We start from the raw sequence: 17,545 nt of genomic DNA, 5'->3' as shown, positions 1-17,545 counted from the left end.
GCAGTTTGGCTGTAGGTCATTCTCATATGCTGCTGAAGTTTCTCTTGTTTTCCTGCTTTTTTTCATGTTTCTTCTCCTAGTTTACTGTGTAAGAAATTCCTTTTCTCTGTTTCAAACCCGTATCTGATCAAATCTGGATACTTAGACACAAAACACAATCTGGAACCACAGCCAATCACAGCCACAAAAAATCTCTCCCTCTGTGCTCACATTCAAGCCTGCAATGGAATCGCTTCAAATAAAACAACTCCTGACACATATTTTATGCCGTGACACGGCAGCTCGGCCGTGTTCTGATCTACTTTCCCAAGTGAGTGTGGTGTAGCTGGAGTGAACATTTTACARTGAGTGGTGCAGCGCTGGGCCTCGAGATWGTGTTTGTCTTTTTCCTGGCCTTATTCCTACTTTTGCAAGTTATTCCTATTGCAAGTTTGGAATGTGTACCCCATGCCTGCATCCCAAGCACGCCGAGGGCAGTGTGTTACCGTGTGATGAGGCAGCAGTCGTGGATGATGCTGTCCTCCACGAAGATGCCGCTCTCCTCGTCCGTCTGGACCAGGCGCCCGCCGTGGTACCAGTGCACCTGGGTGGAGTTGTCCACGTAAGTGGCAGTGCACTGAAACGGCAAACGGTCTCCGTGGAAAACCACCTGTCTCTGAGATGGGATCAGCTCAAAGAGAGGGAGTTCCAGAGGCCCAGCTGCAGGGAAAACAAAACAAAAAACAGGGGGAAAAGAAAGTCAAAATCAATTCCTCTCCTATGAATATTGTAAAGTGAACTAACTGTATAATTCTGGCTTCTCAGATCTTCCTGTTAAAATGCAAAAATAGAAAAGATATGACCCCTAACTGAAGTCTGACCATGTTGTGAGAGCTCATAGAGACCACATTTCTTTCATTGCTGTGAGCTTGGATAAATACAGCATTATCAGAATATCTACAGAAAAAAGTTTCATGAAACAGGTCACAGAATGGTTGAGGTTGGAAGGGAATGTTTGAGATGCTCCAACACAGGCTTCTCCTCAGGGCAGGATGCTTTACTGTACAAGTATAAAGAATAAAAAAAWTAGTCTTCCAAGTAGAGAAAAAATACAGTCATTAATACAGTTTCACTTAACATTTACAATCAGTAGATTAAATGCCCACTGTGCTCCAGAATGAAACTCACTGTCTAGAGAGCCTAAACWGCTTCATGGGAAGCCTGGGATTTGGATAATAACAAGACTAATCAAAGTTAAACTTACCCCCAAAGTTCMACTGTCCCCATAACTTTTCATTTCCCATTTCCTCATGGCTATTCCACAAGTCATCTCTACTCTCTAGACAATTACTTAACATTAAATATTTATCCAAGTAGCTCTTTTTATCTATTAAAAGAGGAATACGTTTTACCATATTTTTTTAATGAATTTTATCTCTCATGTCTCTCTCCAAGAAACACCCCAATAATGAGAATACCACATATTTTAAGCAAGCTATTACAAAAAACAGCTGGCATAATCACAAACCCAAATGCCTAAACACAATTTAAAAATAAACATTGCAAATTTGGAAGGTATAGGCATTTTTGGCCTTGATGCAAGTCTGCTATTTTATATATTTGAGAGTGATTGAAGGTTATTTTCTTCAATCCTAAAGTCTCCCTAGAGACTGCTTCTCTAGACAGTATGTGTTTTCTTCTATTTTTATTTCTAGATCTCAAAACTACCTTAAGACAACTTCTGCAAGATATCTTCCCTAAATTATGAAATCAATGCTAACTCTTTAAATTTGTAACAGAAAATTGAAAAAGCATCTTAGGAAAAAAAATAACTGAAATAGAAGTTCTGCAGCTAAAGAAAGATGATAATCATCTTTGGGCTAATAAGGAAYAAAGGAGAACCTTATTTTCTTTTTTATGATGTAGATTCTTCTTAAGCAGAAAAAAATTACTACCACTGATGCTTTTTATCATTGCACAAAATTCTAATGGTAATGAAAATACTAAAGACTCACAAACATGACTGACAGACTACCATGAACATCCTGCACAACAGTTCCTACAACAGAGCCTTTTCACCTCAGCCTTCAACACCAATTCACTGAGCCTGGGTCACTTTACAACCTCACTCTGCAATCTCACCTTAGACAAAAGGCCGACAGCCTTGCACCTTGGTTATCATTCTACCTCGATGAGGAAAGAGAATTTTAAAGCTAGATCGCCCTTATTTTTCTTCTGTTTTCATTTAAAGGCCTTTCATCATTAATATCAATCCATCCTACAGAGTTGTCAGCTGAAAGGTCACCCTTCCACATCTGCACCACTAGTAACTATCTCAAAAATCTATTTTCCTGACAAGTACCTTTTTTTTTCTTTTCCATTTCACTGCTCACCATTTTATCTTCCTTAAACTTGCTCCTCAAAACCCTGCATTGCCCATAACAAATACAGATGAACTTAGCCATGCCCATCCAGGTTGCAAGCCATAATCACTGGTTCTGCAACTGCTRAAATTTGTGGATAACCAGTAGTGCTTTCCCTCTGCTTACTCAGCACCCCACCCTAAAACACTTCCCTGTGCCATTCAGGTGCTGTCTTTGGAACTCTTAAACCATGTGAAGTTGTACTTACAAACCTAGCTTTGGGCCTTTGATACTKATTTGTGTGTTTAAGTGTTAAAGAGTATATTCATCACCTGCTTTGAGTAAACAGCAAGAGGAATCATTTCTGCTTTTATGGAAGAATGCTGGCCAGCACAGCAAGATTGGCACTCAGGGGAGCATGTGCTGCTGCTGTCTGGGAGCAGAACACACAGGATTAAGGGGTGAGCTCCCATCTACCAAAATGTTTTAAGTCTGCTGTGACTAAAAGGGCAGCCTTCAGAAAGCCCTCCTTGTGTGCCCATCCTGGAATTCACCTTTTGATTGCACCTACTGTATGTAGACAAAGACGAGTTACTAAAAATTCCTGGAAACATACACCGTGTTTTTATATGACCTTTGGCTTCTAATTAAAGGAAGAGAAGGTAAATCAGATTAATAACTCATTCCTAATAGCTGCAGCCTTGATCTCAGTCATTCACATTAAAGGTTTTTAACTAGCAGATGGAGAGAATTCCTCTCTCCAAAAAGTAGCAACTTTTGCATTGCATTATGAAGTTTATTGTGGAATATAAAGAAGAGATATAGAGGGCAAATTTAGCTGTAAATTAATGAAATGACTACCAAAATTGGAAAAATTAAACATACTGTCATAGTCACAAGACAACAGCAATAGATAACACTCACAGAAGCGAAACATTTCCCATGAATACAGTAGCTTTTAAGTGAGGATGTACTACTAAGTGTATGTAGTCAAATAGTTTTGGTCATGCAGTGAGTGACACATTGTGTCATGAGGCTATGAAGTAGGAAAAGTGTGAACTAGAGTATCAGSATGTTTAAGTCAAGTTAAATAACTTGCTGAGCATAGGGATGAAGTGTAAGACAATCACTGAATTCATCTCTGCCTTTAGCACTGGTGCCTAAGGCTCTCCCATTATCCCTTCTGTTGCTCAGCTTTGGGAATCACCARATTCCAAGTGGGAATGAGGTGTTTTCTACATGTTTTGCCAATTAATGATCATAAGTGAACAAAACCTTTTTTTACTGGAGAATGTAAAAAAATGTTCAGTCCTATCAACAAGGTATTCACTTTCTCTTTCTTGGCAAATCCTTTTAAGCAACAACAAAGGTGCAAAATGAATTAAACATACCTTTGGAATAAAACATGCCAGGATATCCTCCTGACCAGCTTTGAGAATGTACCTATTTGGGTTGACCAAACTGATAAATAATGCAGAAAACTCATTTTCAAATTGAAAATAATGGAATTTCTATGGATTATGACATTTTCAGACCTTGGAAGGGACACATAACTACTTCTGGAAAACATCTGCTTTTAATCTCTGTGACATCCACATAAAAAAAATTAATACCAGAGCTAATCTTCAGTTGTTTTCCAGGAATAGTAATGATTTAAATGTCTGAGGCTGGCTCTGCAACCATTACTCATGCAGAAGTTCCAGTTGACTTCGGTGACACAGTTCACAGTTATGAGGATTAATTGCATCAATAAGAGTTTCAGGATTAGGACCAACACCCTTTATCCCAAGTGGCTATAAAATTAATACACAGTTCCATCAGCATCAGCTGGAAATACTTAYTTTAAGTCCATAATCCAACAATCCTTCAAATTCAGAATAAAAATAAAAGTATTTATTAATGCTGTACACACATTTTCAAGAYTGACTTTGAGAATAAACTAAGAAGCAAGAAATTCTGAAAGTATTTGGAATTATTTTGGCATTGATTTGACAGCACTTCAAATGTAACAGCTCTGGCAAGCATAGCCCTACACAACTGATTTTTTTTTTCTTTGATTATGTGGGTAATAAAGACTAAATTTGGATTACTAAATATGTATCATTTCTGATGGTCATATTTATGTGTGTGTATGTGTATGTATAGCAGACACAACAGCCTCACAAGATTAAAAGGYTGACTATKGTATGTTGAGAAGGGAGGGAGTAATTTGCAGGGSTTTTACTTATTTTTTACACACTTGAAAAAYATTCCAAGATGCACCTTCCAAGACAATCCACACTGCTGCCCCCGAGTTTGGAGACAGCACCACTCTCTTCAAATGAGAGGTGTGACTGCTCTATGGGCATTTGGATCAAGAGCTGCTGGAGTGTTTTACAGTCTTTACCTGTCTTGTCTCTGCAGTCAGCACTAGACCATGATTGCAGCAGAGCGCCACAGGAATCACTGATTGCAGCCTGAATCTAAAGGCCTAACCCATCATTACAGTAATTACATCTTTTTCGTTATCTTTCACTCCTCAGCAGAAAAGGGTTTTGTTGACTGAAGGCCAGACTCTTTATGCAATCTAGTCTTGTATACCAGATTAGGCCTAGACTAGAATGCTGAGGAGATACAGAGAAGGAATCAGGTTACACAAACACTGAATTAATACCACCTAAGTCCTTTTCAGAGAGCATATCCTTGCACATTTAATGCACASAGTGCCCCATGAWKTTAAAAAARWTGAAAAAGAAAATAGAAATATTTTCATATATTATATTCAAGTATTTCATATAATATATTCAACTATTAGCTGAAACAGAAAAATAGCTAGGTGCACTGAAGCTCTGAGGAAATGTTCCAATGCCCTTAATATATTTATAAAAGAATTTGTTCCACACACATGTACACATGTAAGATATTTCCTGATTTTTTCCTTACAATTCAGTTCTTGAGATTTTAAAAGTATTTCAATTTCCCATCTAATTTTGGCCTTTTTTTTTGTTTTAAAAGTTGGAAAGGAGAAGCGTATGAAAGCAATACCACTGCTTCTTGACATACGCCCCTGTAAAATAGATAACATRAAGTGCATTTCTACCCATATTTTAGTTACATTCTAAAGTACTGTATTCTTCTCTTTAGATAATATTCTAATGAATGGACACTTCTAATGAATGTCTTCCAGGTGTTTGACCAAAAGCAAATCTGTAAGCAGAAAAACTGGCCCGTACAACAGATTTGTCTGAACACCACAGAAACCTGGCTAGTCATCAGCCAACACAACCAGCACAAGGTGCTGGAGAAACCCTGCTTTACCTGCTGCATTTTCTGCTACACAACCTTCACCCTGGGCAGCTCAGCAGCACAAACCTAAGAGCATAAACTAAGAGCATAAACCTGTGCCACACCAGCACATTCTGCTGTTCARCCCACCAGAAACAGAGTTTTCTGCCCTTGTTTTCTGGCCCTCATTAACTGGCTTTGTTTGATATCAACAGTTTTCACACAACCAGAAATGGGAAAATCCACAGGTTTTTCCAGGCTGCCCAAACATCAGCTCAGTACTACAGGACTCACATCTCAGGGTACACCACTGACTGCAGTTTATTGGTACAAAATTCAGTTTGCTACAGTGCACCACAAGCTTCTGGGACAGAAAAAAAAAGAGAGAGGTTGGCATTTTGCTTCTTGTTAATCACTTGATTTATTGTATTGCCAATGGGCTTTTTATTTGAACTGAGTGARCCTACAGAGTGCAGCACATCCCGCTGACAAAAGTGTGAGTTAGAGCTCTAATATTTGTATACAGTCTCAGTGGGAAAGAAATGTGCATGGAAAGCACAGTGGGGGAAAGCTGGAAGTGAGGACAAAGCAAAGGAACCGATCCAAGAAAAAGGACAGATGAAAATGAGAAAAAACAAATTGAAAAAATTAGTTTAAAAATCCAAATTGCTGACAGTGCAAATTATATCTGATGATATTTACTGAATGGAACCGGAGAAAAGATCGTGATCTGAATTGCTCCAAAGGCCAGCTCTGCCAAAAAGGGACGTGCCAGCACACCAACGCCAGTTTCTGTGTTGCAAAATTCRCTGGCAGTAAAGAAACGTTTGGTGTAGAAGGTCACAGAGCACACCACGTGCCAAGGAAGGCAGGGATGAATAGAGAACTGGGGCCAAGCTTCAGTTTTAATAAAAGCTGTGCCTGGCTCCAATTTCAACATAATATCTAGAAAATACAGATGCCAACATGTATTAAACACAGCAGAATAAGGTAAGTCTCTTGGGCTTGGGACAAGAAAGCTTTGTATCATATCCATTTACCACTCACTGCAGAAAAAGCGGAGCTTTTGTTTGTGTAATAGCTTCTTATTTCCACCAGCTTCATAATGCTGGCATGGCAAGACAAATTCCACACCATTTTATCAGTCCCTTTCACTCTCACACATGCTTTTCAGACAGGAACATCAAGCAGTGGTTTTATTTTGGTTGGTTTGTTGTTGTTGGGTTTTTTTATTCCTTCCCTGCATCTYATAATTAAATTATGGGGTTATGTTCCTGCTAAGTGCTACACAGAAATGGTAGCAACCAATAAACGAGCAAGATTTCTGACRTGTCTGCTGTTTTACTTAAAGCTACAAATTCTGTATTGCGTTTTACTTCTGCAAACTTCTGTAAAGCCATCAAAGGAGATAAGCAGAAGCAGTAAACAGGATTTATCACAAGTTRGAAGGACAGTGAGCCCAGGCTGTCACAGTCCACTGCTGCTGGTGCTGCAGTTACCTGGGTTAGCTAACCTTATAGAGGTACTCCATACACACTAAACACAAGATAAAATTCAGTGCAAATATGTCAAGATGAGCTACAATCACAGCTTTGAATAAGTCTCTGAGACTCACTTGGATTCTATAACTTAGCTGATTTATTTACTTAAAATAATTTATACCTACATGGAATCTAAGAAAGGCTGAGCTGGGAAAAGTACAATTCAAATCTAGTCACTTTTGGCAAATCCAAGTAACACAGGTTTCATCCAGCACTCAGCAGCTGGATGACATTACCAGCCATGGCAAAATTATTCAACCTGTCTCCGTCTACAGGAGTTTCCTCCAGATTCAAGGGCCCAGTAAAACAAAAYTATCTTTTCTGTTCCAGTTCTAGGGACTGATGTGACTTGTGARGGAGCAGTGGAAAAATCCTGTCTTRTTTACTGATGATAGCAATGATTTACTTGATAGGAAAGGAGAGGCAGTGAAAAACAGAGGTAACATTTCACTTAATAGCATTTAATATAAATGTCAAATATCATAACGTTTTAATTTGTAAAATGGTAACAGTTACTTGAAAGATTTCCACAATATGAAATTCAAGGTTTTGTTCCAGTTAAACAATTAAAAAATTGAATTGCCTTGCACTGGCATAAAAAATTTAAAGAACAAGCAAATAGCTTTCTCATCACTCATTTCTTTCTTATCAACTGCTGCAACTTTTCAATTTCTTATTTCCAAATAGTCCCAAGACTCTACTTCAGAAGCTGGGGAGCATTTGATTACTTGCCGTATGCTGAAACTTGATGATCATGACATATTGACAGCTATGGTATTGGAAGATTCACCAACACAAATTCCCTCCTGACACCAGTCAGAACCCACGGTTAGAAAGCAACTTTTGCTTATACCCTCATGGCAAGTGAACTGGCAGGCCCATGGCTCTGCATATTCATTGCAGATCGCAGTTAATAAAAGTGGTCGAGCAGTGGCAAGGTAAAGCACCCAGCTCTACAAAATCACAGAATGATAGAATGGTTTGGGTAGGAACCTTTAAATGTCATCTTGTCCAACTGCCCCAGAATGGGCAGGGACATCCTTAACTCCCCAGGTTTGCTCCAAGCCACATCCACCTTGACCTGGAATGTTTCCAGGAGTGGTGCATCCACCACATCTCTGCGTAGCCTGTTGCCAGTGTCTCACTACCCTCATTATAAAAAAAAAAAATTCTTCCTTATATGTAATCTAAATAGATTCTCTTTTAATTTAAAACCATTACTCCTAATTCTTTTGCTACAGGYCCTATTAAAAAAGTCTGTCCCTGTTTTTCTTAAAAACCTTCTCCAGGCACTGAAAGGATGCACTGAGYTCTTGGAGCCTTTCCCTCTGCAGCTGAGCAGCCACAACTCCCCCAGCCTTTCCTCACTGGGAAGGGGTTCCATGTCTCAAACCATCTTTGTGGCTCTGCTCTGGACCCACTCCAATAAGTGCAACAGCTACAATCAAATATTCTGATTAGCTTTATCTAACTGGGAAGTGCAGYGGTAGCACTCATCTTTCCAAACCTTAAAGACATCCAGCTACCTTCTTTTTATTTTCATATCATAACTGCACACTCAGATCATGGAAAGATGGTGGCAGGAAGATCCCAAGAGTGTCAGTGATTGCCCCTACTTGCCCAGAGTCCAGCAGGCTGCACGGGTACTCATCTGAGAAAAAAAAAAACCAAAAAAAAACCCAAAAAAACCTCAGACAATTCATAAAAGAAATGCTGAACGAGCGACAGTTGAAGTATTGAAGTATTACATTTTTCCATTCCCAACTCCTATCAGCCCAGCTGACCATGTCAGAAGATCTCAACAGCCATTTTTATACAAACATTAAAGAAAGTGCTGTATGATGAAATGTGCTATAAAAATGTGAAATGCCACTATGGTATACTCTACTTAATTAAAAGAGAGATTGTTAGCATCAAAGCTTTGCAGGGAATTTTCCTATGAGAACAATTAATGAATTACAGCGAACTCTAATAAACCTTGTTAACTGGACAATATTAACATAGGTTTGTTAAAAAGGTKATCTACTTTCATCTAGAAATCAGCAGTATAAAATTCAACTCCAGTGTTTTAATGTACATGTTACATATTATGAATAAAGAATATATATTCAGGGATACTCCATGGCTTGTACTCAAGGCTGTCTGGTTTACCACTATTTTGTTAATCAGCAGCTGTTTTTTGGATAAGGCCAGCTAAATGTTCAAGGGCATAACTCTGAAGATTAAAAAGCCCTAATTTCACTGCTATTCTCACTCCATCTTGGCTAAATTTTCCTTCAGCTATYTTGCATGCTTTTTGGAACACATAGTCCAAGACAAAATATAACACAAATGTACATTAAAAACCTCTAATGCAGTATACAAGAGTAAGCTGTGGTGAGAAAAACAAAGTGGGTACATTTCCAAGATCTAAATCCACATTATTTCAGGGATGGAAATTTCTGTTGAACTGGATTTTCATGTGTGAGCACAAATGCAAGAAAACACGCAGTAGTAAAATTTCATCCTCAAATGAACATTTTAATAYTTCTGCTATTTCACCTTCGTAAGATTTACTGTTACTAATTTAGGGCCCCCAATCTTGCAGCAGTGTGCTAAACTGCCTCTAAAGAAATTAGATAATATTGTTTAATATTAAATGTAGGGCAACATATTCCTTTTTTCCCCATTTTRAGACTGATCATATTAGAATGAGAAATCTAGAATTTGGACCCAAAAAGTTAAAGCATTGTTCATTTCATCCTACCAAATGATAGTATGGAAACCAACTTTGGTATCCAAATGTCCACTTAGCTCTGACATAAAATGAATGTACCCCATTTAGATATCTTTGAAAGAGCCAAAATATACAGTTACATTATCTGACTGATATACATTGTTATTATGCATATTTCATGCCATGTGATACGTTATTAAAGAAAATCCTGCACTGCTAACATTGTAAAACAAAAGTAATTGGAAGAGGATTTAAATATTGTTAATTGTATCACCATTCACATCTTGCAAAACCTAATCCTGTGAAAGGTTACTGGTGTGAATATTCCTATTTCAACATAATTAGGCCTATTCACATGATYAGGCACTCCCTGCAGAATTAGAGCTGAAGTCTTGATCCTGCATATTCTGGAAGACAATGATGCTCCGCATGAGTGCAGCAAGCTACCTGTGGACTGCCAAGAAACKGCAGGACTGAAATCTAAATCTGGATAATTAATCCATCATTCTTCCTGCTCAAGGTTTTGAATTTAGTCAGTTACTACATACTGAAAACCCCCCACAGTTCAATATTTACACTGTGTTAATGTAGTAAGAATGACTTGTAAATTAAGAAAGAAATGGTTGGAACAATAATCTAAAGCCCATGCCTAAATTTAAGTAACAAATGAGACCAAAAAAATGTTCTGTGTACACTGAGAAAAATATATGAAGAAAAAATACTCCTTGTTCATTTTAGGCCAGTATTTCTTCTTGCAATGTATTTTTACTTGAAAAGGAAACTTTCAAGAACAATCTATGTGCAAATATATATATTTGTCATTTTAAGACTCGAATGGCAATGCAGATATTTAATTTTTGGCACAACATGAAAAAAGAAATYTCAAATCTCACTTCTCCACCAATATCCCTTACACAAAGTAGCTGACAGTATTCTTAAAAACTGACACAAATCAAGGCTGAATGTACTCAGTTGATTTCAGTTTAAATGGAAAAGTCTTTCAACAATGAATTTCCCCAGCATCTATTTATTTTTTCCCTTCTCCAGCATTTTAAAAGTATATTATTTCTTTCAGAATTCTTACTATTGGACATTGGATACTGACTTACTCTGCTAAGAGTGATGGAGAAACAATGAGTGATTACATCAGGTAAAATTATAAAGACTTTTCAACAAATATAACATCTAAAACAACACTGTTCCATCAGTGCTGAGAAAGCATTTAAAGCCACACCACATTTTAAGAATCTGTGTCAAGGAAAAAGGAAGCTTAAAAAAATGAAAGTACTTTAGAGAGGAAGTACAGAAAATAACATATTCTCTTTTTTCCCAATGGTAATACTCTAATTGATTTAAAATGTCTTGAATGTTTCCAACTTTTTGGTATTTTTAGGTACGATTGCAAAAACTGAAAAAATTACTTATGAAAACGGACTAGGGAGATGCATGTGGCCTGAGAAAAATATGTCCTATGTTCTCCTGATATTTAGGGATGAAAAATGCAGATTAGAAAATGTGACAGTAGGTAGGTAACAATGAAAGTACTTCCTATCTTTGTGTGTAAGAAATTGAATCTTAAAAAGGACAAGAAATCTCTAAGAACACAAGCAGAATGAATACATAAAAATATAAATGTGCTTTCTTCTTTTTTTTTTTTTTTTTTTNTTTGCTTTGCCCGAGTTTCAATGTGAACAGGTACAGAGCATCAGAGCAAAAAGCACCCACATTTTAGCCTGACTCTGCTCCTTTGGGGGAATGGATACTCTGATTCTCAGGGAAGTGAGGCAAACTACAAAAGACGAGGTGCTGGTTAAGTACAAACAATTCCCTAACAACCATATCTCCTCCCTTACAATAAATTATTCACATTTTCTATGAAACATTTAAAGAATTTTATTGCAGAATACAGAAGTCAGAAAAGGATTTATCCCTTTGATTTTTATTCCTCCCTTTGAAGTGTCCCTCCTAAATAGGGAGTCTATCATACCCCAAACCCCACATTTCAATAATATTTTATGAGTCAGAACTTGCTAATTTCACTCATGAGCTAACATTTTAAACTTAGGTAGTTTACAAAATTCAGAGACTGAGGAATAATTCAAACACTGTTGGACACTAACTTGTAGCTATTATCTTCTTTTCTCATCTCTGTTTCCTTTCAGTAGGATGGATTTTTATTCCACTGCAGTGTGAACACTTTTCTCAGTAGACAGCCCCCTAAGGCACGCCAGAAACCTCACCACAGATCCCACACAGAAAGATCTCCAGTTCTATTTTGAGAGCTCACTCCTTGCTATCCCCAGTGAAAGCCCTAATTGACTATTAAAGCTTTCAGTAAATTATGAACCAATCAAAAGAATTGCCCACTATAAGTTTGATGTAAATACAGTTCTATGGATCACAACCAACAGGTGCACCACTAATGGACAGAACACACATTTTGGCATAACACATACTTTCAAAATTATACACTGTCATAACCCTTCCGTGAAACACCCTACAGTTGATTTTCATTAATGTGGAGTACACAGAGCAACAAGAGAATTTAAACCAAGAATTCAAACTTCGGGATACTGAAGCTCTGGGTACTCCCCATGTGAAAAACAGGCTCCTGTGTTACTTGGGAAGCACCCWATCCTCATTCATGGTAGATGGATTGGTACCTAAAACCAGAYGCTATCTCACCCATGTTAATACAAGAAAGGAAAATGACTCAGCTGAGATACTTTGTTTTGCAATTTGCTGTTATTCTGTGCTTTGCAAGTTCTATTTCTACCACATTTTCCCCTSAGACTTGTGTCTTGAATGTATCTGACATTTGTGCTTATAACTATTTCCTTTAACTTTGAAGTTTCTTTGCTGAGGATGGAATAAGGAGAACATGTATTAAGAGTCTCCATTTGCTGGGTGTAATTATTGCAACAGCACGGGTTTTTCAGAGATGTGTAGAGCACARGTGAAGAAATAATGCTGTATCTTATAACTTCTTGTAGCTCTTGTCCTACAGTCCTGTGTTGAAGCAGCTCAAGGAGATTTTCTCCCATTCAATACAAAACAGACAATAAGGAAATGGGAAACAGAAACATTTGATGCAGAAGCATAATAAAGGAGAAGCAACTGATTCATTTCTTGCAAGGAAAAGACCTGTGTACAGCTTTACATCACCACAGAGGAAAAGGGCAAATAGGGTTTTTGGGGATTACATTTAGCCAGTATCTCATAAGGRGTCAGATGCAAAGGGCCAGARTGAGCTCTGCTAAYGTGGCCTGARAGCCATCCAGGACTGTTTGAGATTSCTTAGACCAAGATTAGGACACTACAGAAACCTGAAAAGCTACTGAAAAGCTACCAGAAAAGAAAGAGATTTATTCACTGCATCAAAAATTGCATCATGATAAAGAATAAAAGTGCAATTCATTATGTATTAATGCAATAAACTCTAGGCAAAAAAAGGAGATTTCTCAGTATCCTTTTATATTTTCTTTCCAAGCAATTTCTTTTTTAATTAAAAGAAGGGAATAATATGCTCCCAATTACTTATTTATAAACATCAGTGCAGCATATGTATATGCAAAAAGCAAGGTTTTAATTTGTAGGAGATCTGTATGAGGAACAGCATTCTGTCCCAGGAGAATTAGATAATTTTCTTTGTGGCATAAATAAATAAATAAATAAATGTATATCTTAAAGCAACATAAAGTTGTTTTTATACTTTGACCTTTGCAATATTTTTTTGGTCATATTTAGTAAATACTTTCAGCATTTTAGTAAAAACATTTATCTAAATATTATTGAAATTATTACTACTTTCTAACTTAAATAAAATCTAACTGGGGGAAAGAAGAAAGTCAGCACTTTTCCAAACATCTGTTTTGATGAGTCAACATTTTCTAACAGAAAACCACTCCATCAGAGTCACCTGTCAATTGTAATCTGCTGAACAACTGAACTTTTACTTCTTCATGCTGTTCAGTAACATCAATACAGTTTTGAGATTGAGAAACTAAATTCTAATATCTCATTCATCAGTATAAATAATCCAAACCCAGCCTTTAAGAGCAATCTTTCACAATCCCCTTAAGACAAAAACTCAYACAGGTCTTTCCTGAGTGAAGAATTTGGCCTAGAGAATCCATCTCTGCTGATGATGTGTGCCAGGGCAAATCACAGATTCCTATCAGACCTCAGGCAGAATTTATAGCACTGGTATTCAGGAAAATGTAATTTTCCTCCTGGAAATTGAGTAACTTSTATTTGGAGTCACAGAGAAAGAGTAACAAGGCACTGTGAGAAGCCAATTTCACAACCATTTTTCAGAAAGATACTCTGTCCGTACCATTATGAATTCTTCACAGTCCCTCATCACTAAGGCAGAAGACAAAGGCAAAACTATCCTTTGTCATCAAACTACTTTCTCGACCATATTTCCAACATTGTGAAGAATTGTTTTATAACCAAACGTTTCTGACAGTTGGAGAATTTTGTTAAAAAAYATTTAAGTAGCTCTTAAAAGCTGTTAGTGAAATGTGCAAGGAGAACCCTGGGAATTCTACGACTGTGCAGTTACTTAGCTCATAAAAAYCCCTGAAGCAGGTTTTTAACTGTTTCCAACTCACTACTTTGACTATCGTGAGTTAGCAGATGCATGAGAAAGATCTGCCAGGAAGAAATTCAAAAGATGGTTTTTTCTCATCTCAAAATATAAAATAAATCTAAAAAGCTGAYGGTAAACTGCTCCCTGTAGCTATTCAGAATTCACACTTTGACTTTTTGGTTCATTCCCTAACTCTCCTGCAAAAATCTTTGCCCATTTCTCTCCTATTTTAATTTTTTCCCTTTCATTCTTCTTTTCTTTGCTCTGCAATACCTCACGGCATCTTTTAGCATGTAGAAGGAAGATCAGTGACTATACATAAAAATGTCTGATAGTATGGAAGTTGTTCACATGAAGGAGTTTTTAATTTTTAGTCACTCAATATTATTTAAGATATGTTTAATTTGATCAGCTATGTGCATATTTCAACACATACTATTTATAAATCATTCCCAAAATCTATTATTATTTTGGTGCCAGACAGCCTTCTATTAGGCCTAAGCTCAAATTAGGTTACTGAAAATGAAATTGCTAAATGTTCTGGGCACTGTGAGCTACCCAGCAGATACTCTGAGGCACCATGAAGTACCTGGCAGACATCACAGAGCTGATGGAAGGCTCAGCAATTTTAATCCCTGTGAAAATCTCTGTGGAGATTGGAAGCAGCATCAAGCTACTGGCACTCATCACAACCCTTGCCAAGAGTTCTGTGGACACTGGAAATCAAGAGTGAGAATAGATGGGCATTAATAAATTCTGTATCAAAGGGGTGATAGGGAGACCTATTAGGAATTGAAGTATGAAATTCTGAGAAATTGTTTTCATTTCCTCTGTAAAAGTCAGAGATTGATATTCACTTGTTACCTGGAAATACCAATTAACAATCCTGAATCATCCTTCTGATCCTTCCAGCACTTCCAGAAGTACTTTTCCTGCTGGGAACTGGATCTCTAGGAAGATGCTGGCTGTCTCTCTATAAAACAACAGCTAGATATTTGAAGAGTATTGCAGAATCTCAGATGTTCAGTAACACAGGCTACTGGAAACATCTCTGCCTTTCACTGATAAGAGCTCATTCCTCATTCCACTAGCCTCTGCTTCCTCAACAATTCAGCTGATGGAGCATCTGTAGGTAGTACTCACATCCTTTCACATCTCTCTTGACTTGTAAATGTGTGTATTTGTGGAGAAAACCAATTCCCTGCACATCATTCCAGTCAGCTTCTGGTCTCCCTTCTGCTACGAATGTCTGTTACCAACACTCATCATTCTTTGTGTGGTTATTAGGAGAAACCTGCTATTCTCCTTTTGTTTGCTAAAAACGTAAGCAAAGTCACAGTCTCAGCAATTTTCTGTCATTCAAGCATGTAAAGGATTCAAAGATTCTGCAATTATTCAACTTTGTGTGAAATTAGACTTTTGATTCTGGAACCCACCACCATCATCTCAGGCAATGATGTTTTCTCTGCAGTGTGTGATACTTTTAAAAATCTCTCGTTTAGTCTGCTCATTGCTAGACACTGCCCAGTGTGAGATTTTTTTACTCAATCATATTTTTTTTTTTTTGCTTTCTCCCTCCCACCATATCCATCATGTTTTATGGTGAAAAATCTCCAAAAAACATTTCACTTCTACTTCTTCAAATAAAGAATTCACCTAACTGAAGCTCACTGTAAAAATTCTATTCATCCCCAGGATGTGGTGCTAAAACGTATAGTTACAGGTTGATAAAAATGAAAAATATAAGAATGAAACTTGACATTCATGCAACCCTGTCTGATATGTAACTTGAAAGAAACATTCTACAAACTCCTGTAGGAATGCCCAGTTTCATGAAGTACACAATGTAGAACTGGCATCATAATTAAATGCTTAAAGTCATAATTGCATATTACTGAATACATTGCAGGAGAGTAGTGTTCTTGAGATATGAAATAAGAAATTTGGGGTTTCTTTCYATTCGCTTTGATTCTTGGGTGCATCTTCTGTGTCATGCATCTGAATTTCTTGTGCCTATAATCAAGTCAGCTTTATTAACTCTATTTTTTAATCATGTCTAGTTTGTTAATATTTTCCCTGGATCCCACTTCAATCTGTAATGCTAAATGAGAGTACAACTCACCACATATCATCTGGTTCTCCTTCAGGTTATAAAGTGACAGTCCATGTAAAGCACTGGGGTAAGCACAAACCGTTTCCTCCGCTATTCGCACCGAAGCGTTTCTGGCCCACTGCAAGACCCATTTTAGGTTACAGTCACAAATGAGTGAATCAGTGTTGAAATGTCTGCAAAGGCAAAGAATGACCACAATTAGTACACATGCAGTTTTCACGAACATACTTTCTTCTCCTAGATTCAAATTATCTAATTCCAAAGATATTCTGAGACGACCAGTACATATTGTCCCACTGTTAATTACTTTCACAACATTATGTAAAAATTCTGGGTTTGGTTAGAGAACAGCATCAYTGACTACTGAAATAATTTTGAGTCYRTRTTACTACAMAATTCTACTGTAACATACTTTCAATTACTAGAAACCTCTCTAAGTGGAGATATTCAATATACACTTTTAAATCCTAGGAAGGTACAATTAATATCCATAACTGGGAATTGTTATTGTAATTACAGGAAAATAATTAAACATTACGGGCCTCGTGCAATTGGAGTCACAATATGATGTAGTGCAGGAAACCAAGAAAAGGTGTAAGAATAAAGTATAAAAAAAAGGGGATGCTAATCAGAAGGGCTAGACTGGGCTAGTCAGGAATGGGGTTGGGTTGTCAGTGCTATCCATTTCCATGCAACAGCTAAAGATGGCAGCTCATCAACAGCAGGTATGACAGGTATAACAAAATAATGCAGATTCTATTTTKGGGATGCAACTCTAGGAACAATCCYGTTTGAATTCATATTCAACAATGCTATGTTTATTCTAATGTCTTTCTGAAGTATTTCAGATTTGCAAACAAAAGGAATAATACTCACAGGGCTTTCAGAGCTAGCAGCTCAGAAAAAAGTCCATTCATGAGACTTGAAAAAATATTCCCTGACAAATTCCTAGGGGGGAAAAAAAGCAATTTACCA

At 37.2% G+C, this 17,545-nt stretch overlaps 1 protein-coding gene across 1 annotated transcript in view; it reads right to left on the bottom strand.

Moving 5' to 3' along the window:
- Positions 1-17,545, bottom strand: part of LOC130582304 (adhesion G protein-coupled receptor A3-like) — a 243,241-nt gene that overhangs the window by 123,696 nt on the left and 102,000 nt on the right. Inside the window, exons 5-7 of the mRNA XM_057380921.1 lie at positions 17,447-17,518; positions 16,580-16,743; positions 486-699 (exon numbers count right to left, since the gene is read on the bottom strand). Coding sequence (XP_057236904.1) covers positions 486-699; positions 16,580-16,743; positions 17,447-17,518 — 450 coding nt within the window. The remainder of the gene's footprint in view (positions 1-485; positions 700-16,579; positions 16,744-17,446; positions 17,519-17,545) is intronic.

This window comes from Malurus melanocephalus, unplaced genomic scaffold (assembly GCF_030028575.1).
Source record: "Malurus melanocephalus ecotype Western Australia unplaced genomic scaffold, MMel_1.1 scaffold_12, whole genome shotgun sequence".
NCBI classification, from domain to species: domain Eukaryota; kingdom Metazoa; phylum Chordata; class Aves; order Passeriformes; family Maluridae; genus Malurus; species Malurus melanocephalus.
This window is presented reverse-complemented; position numbering and strand designations above follow the sequence as displayed.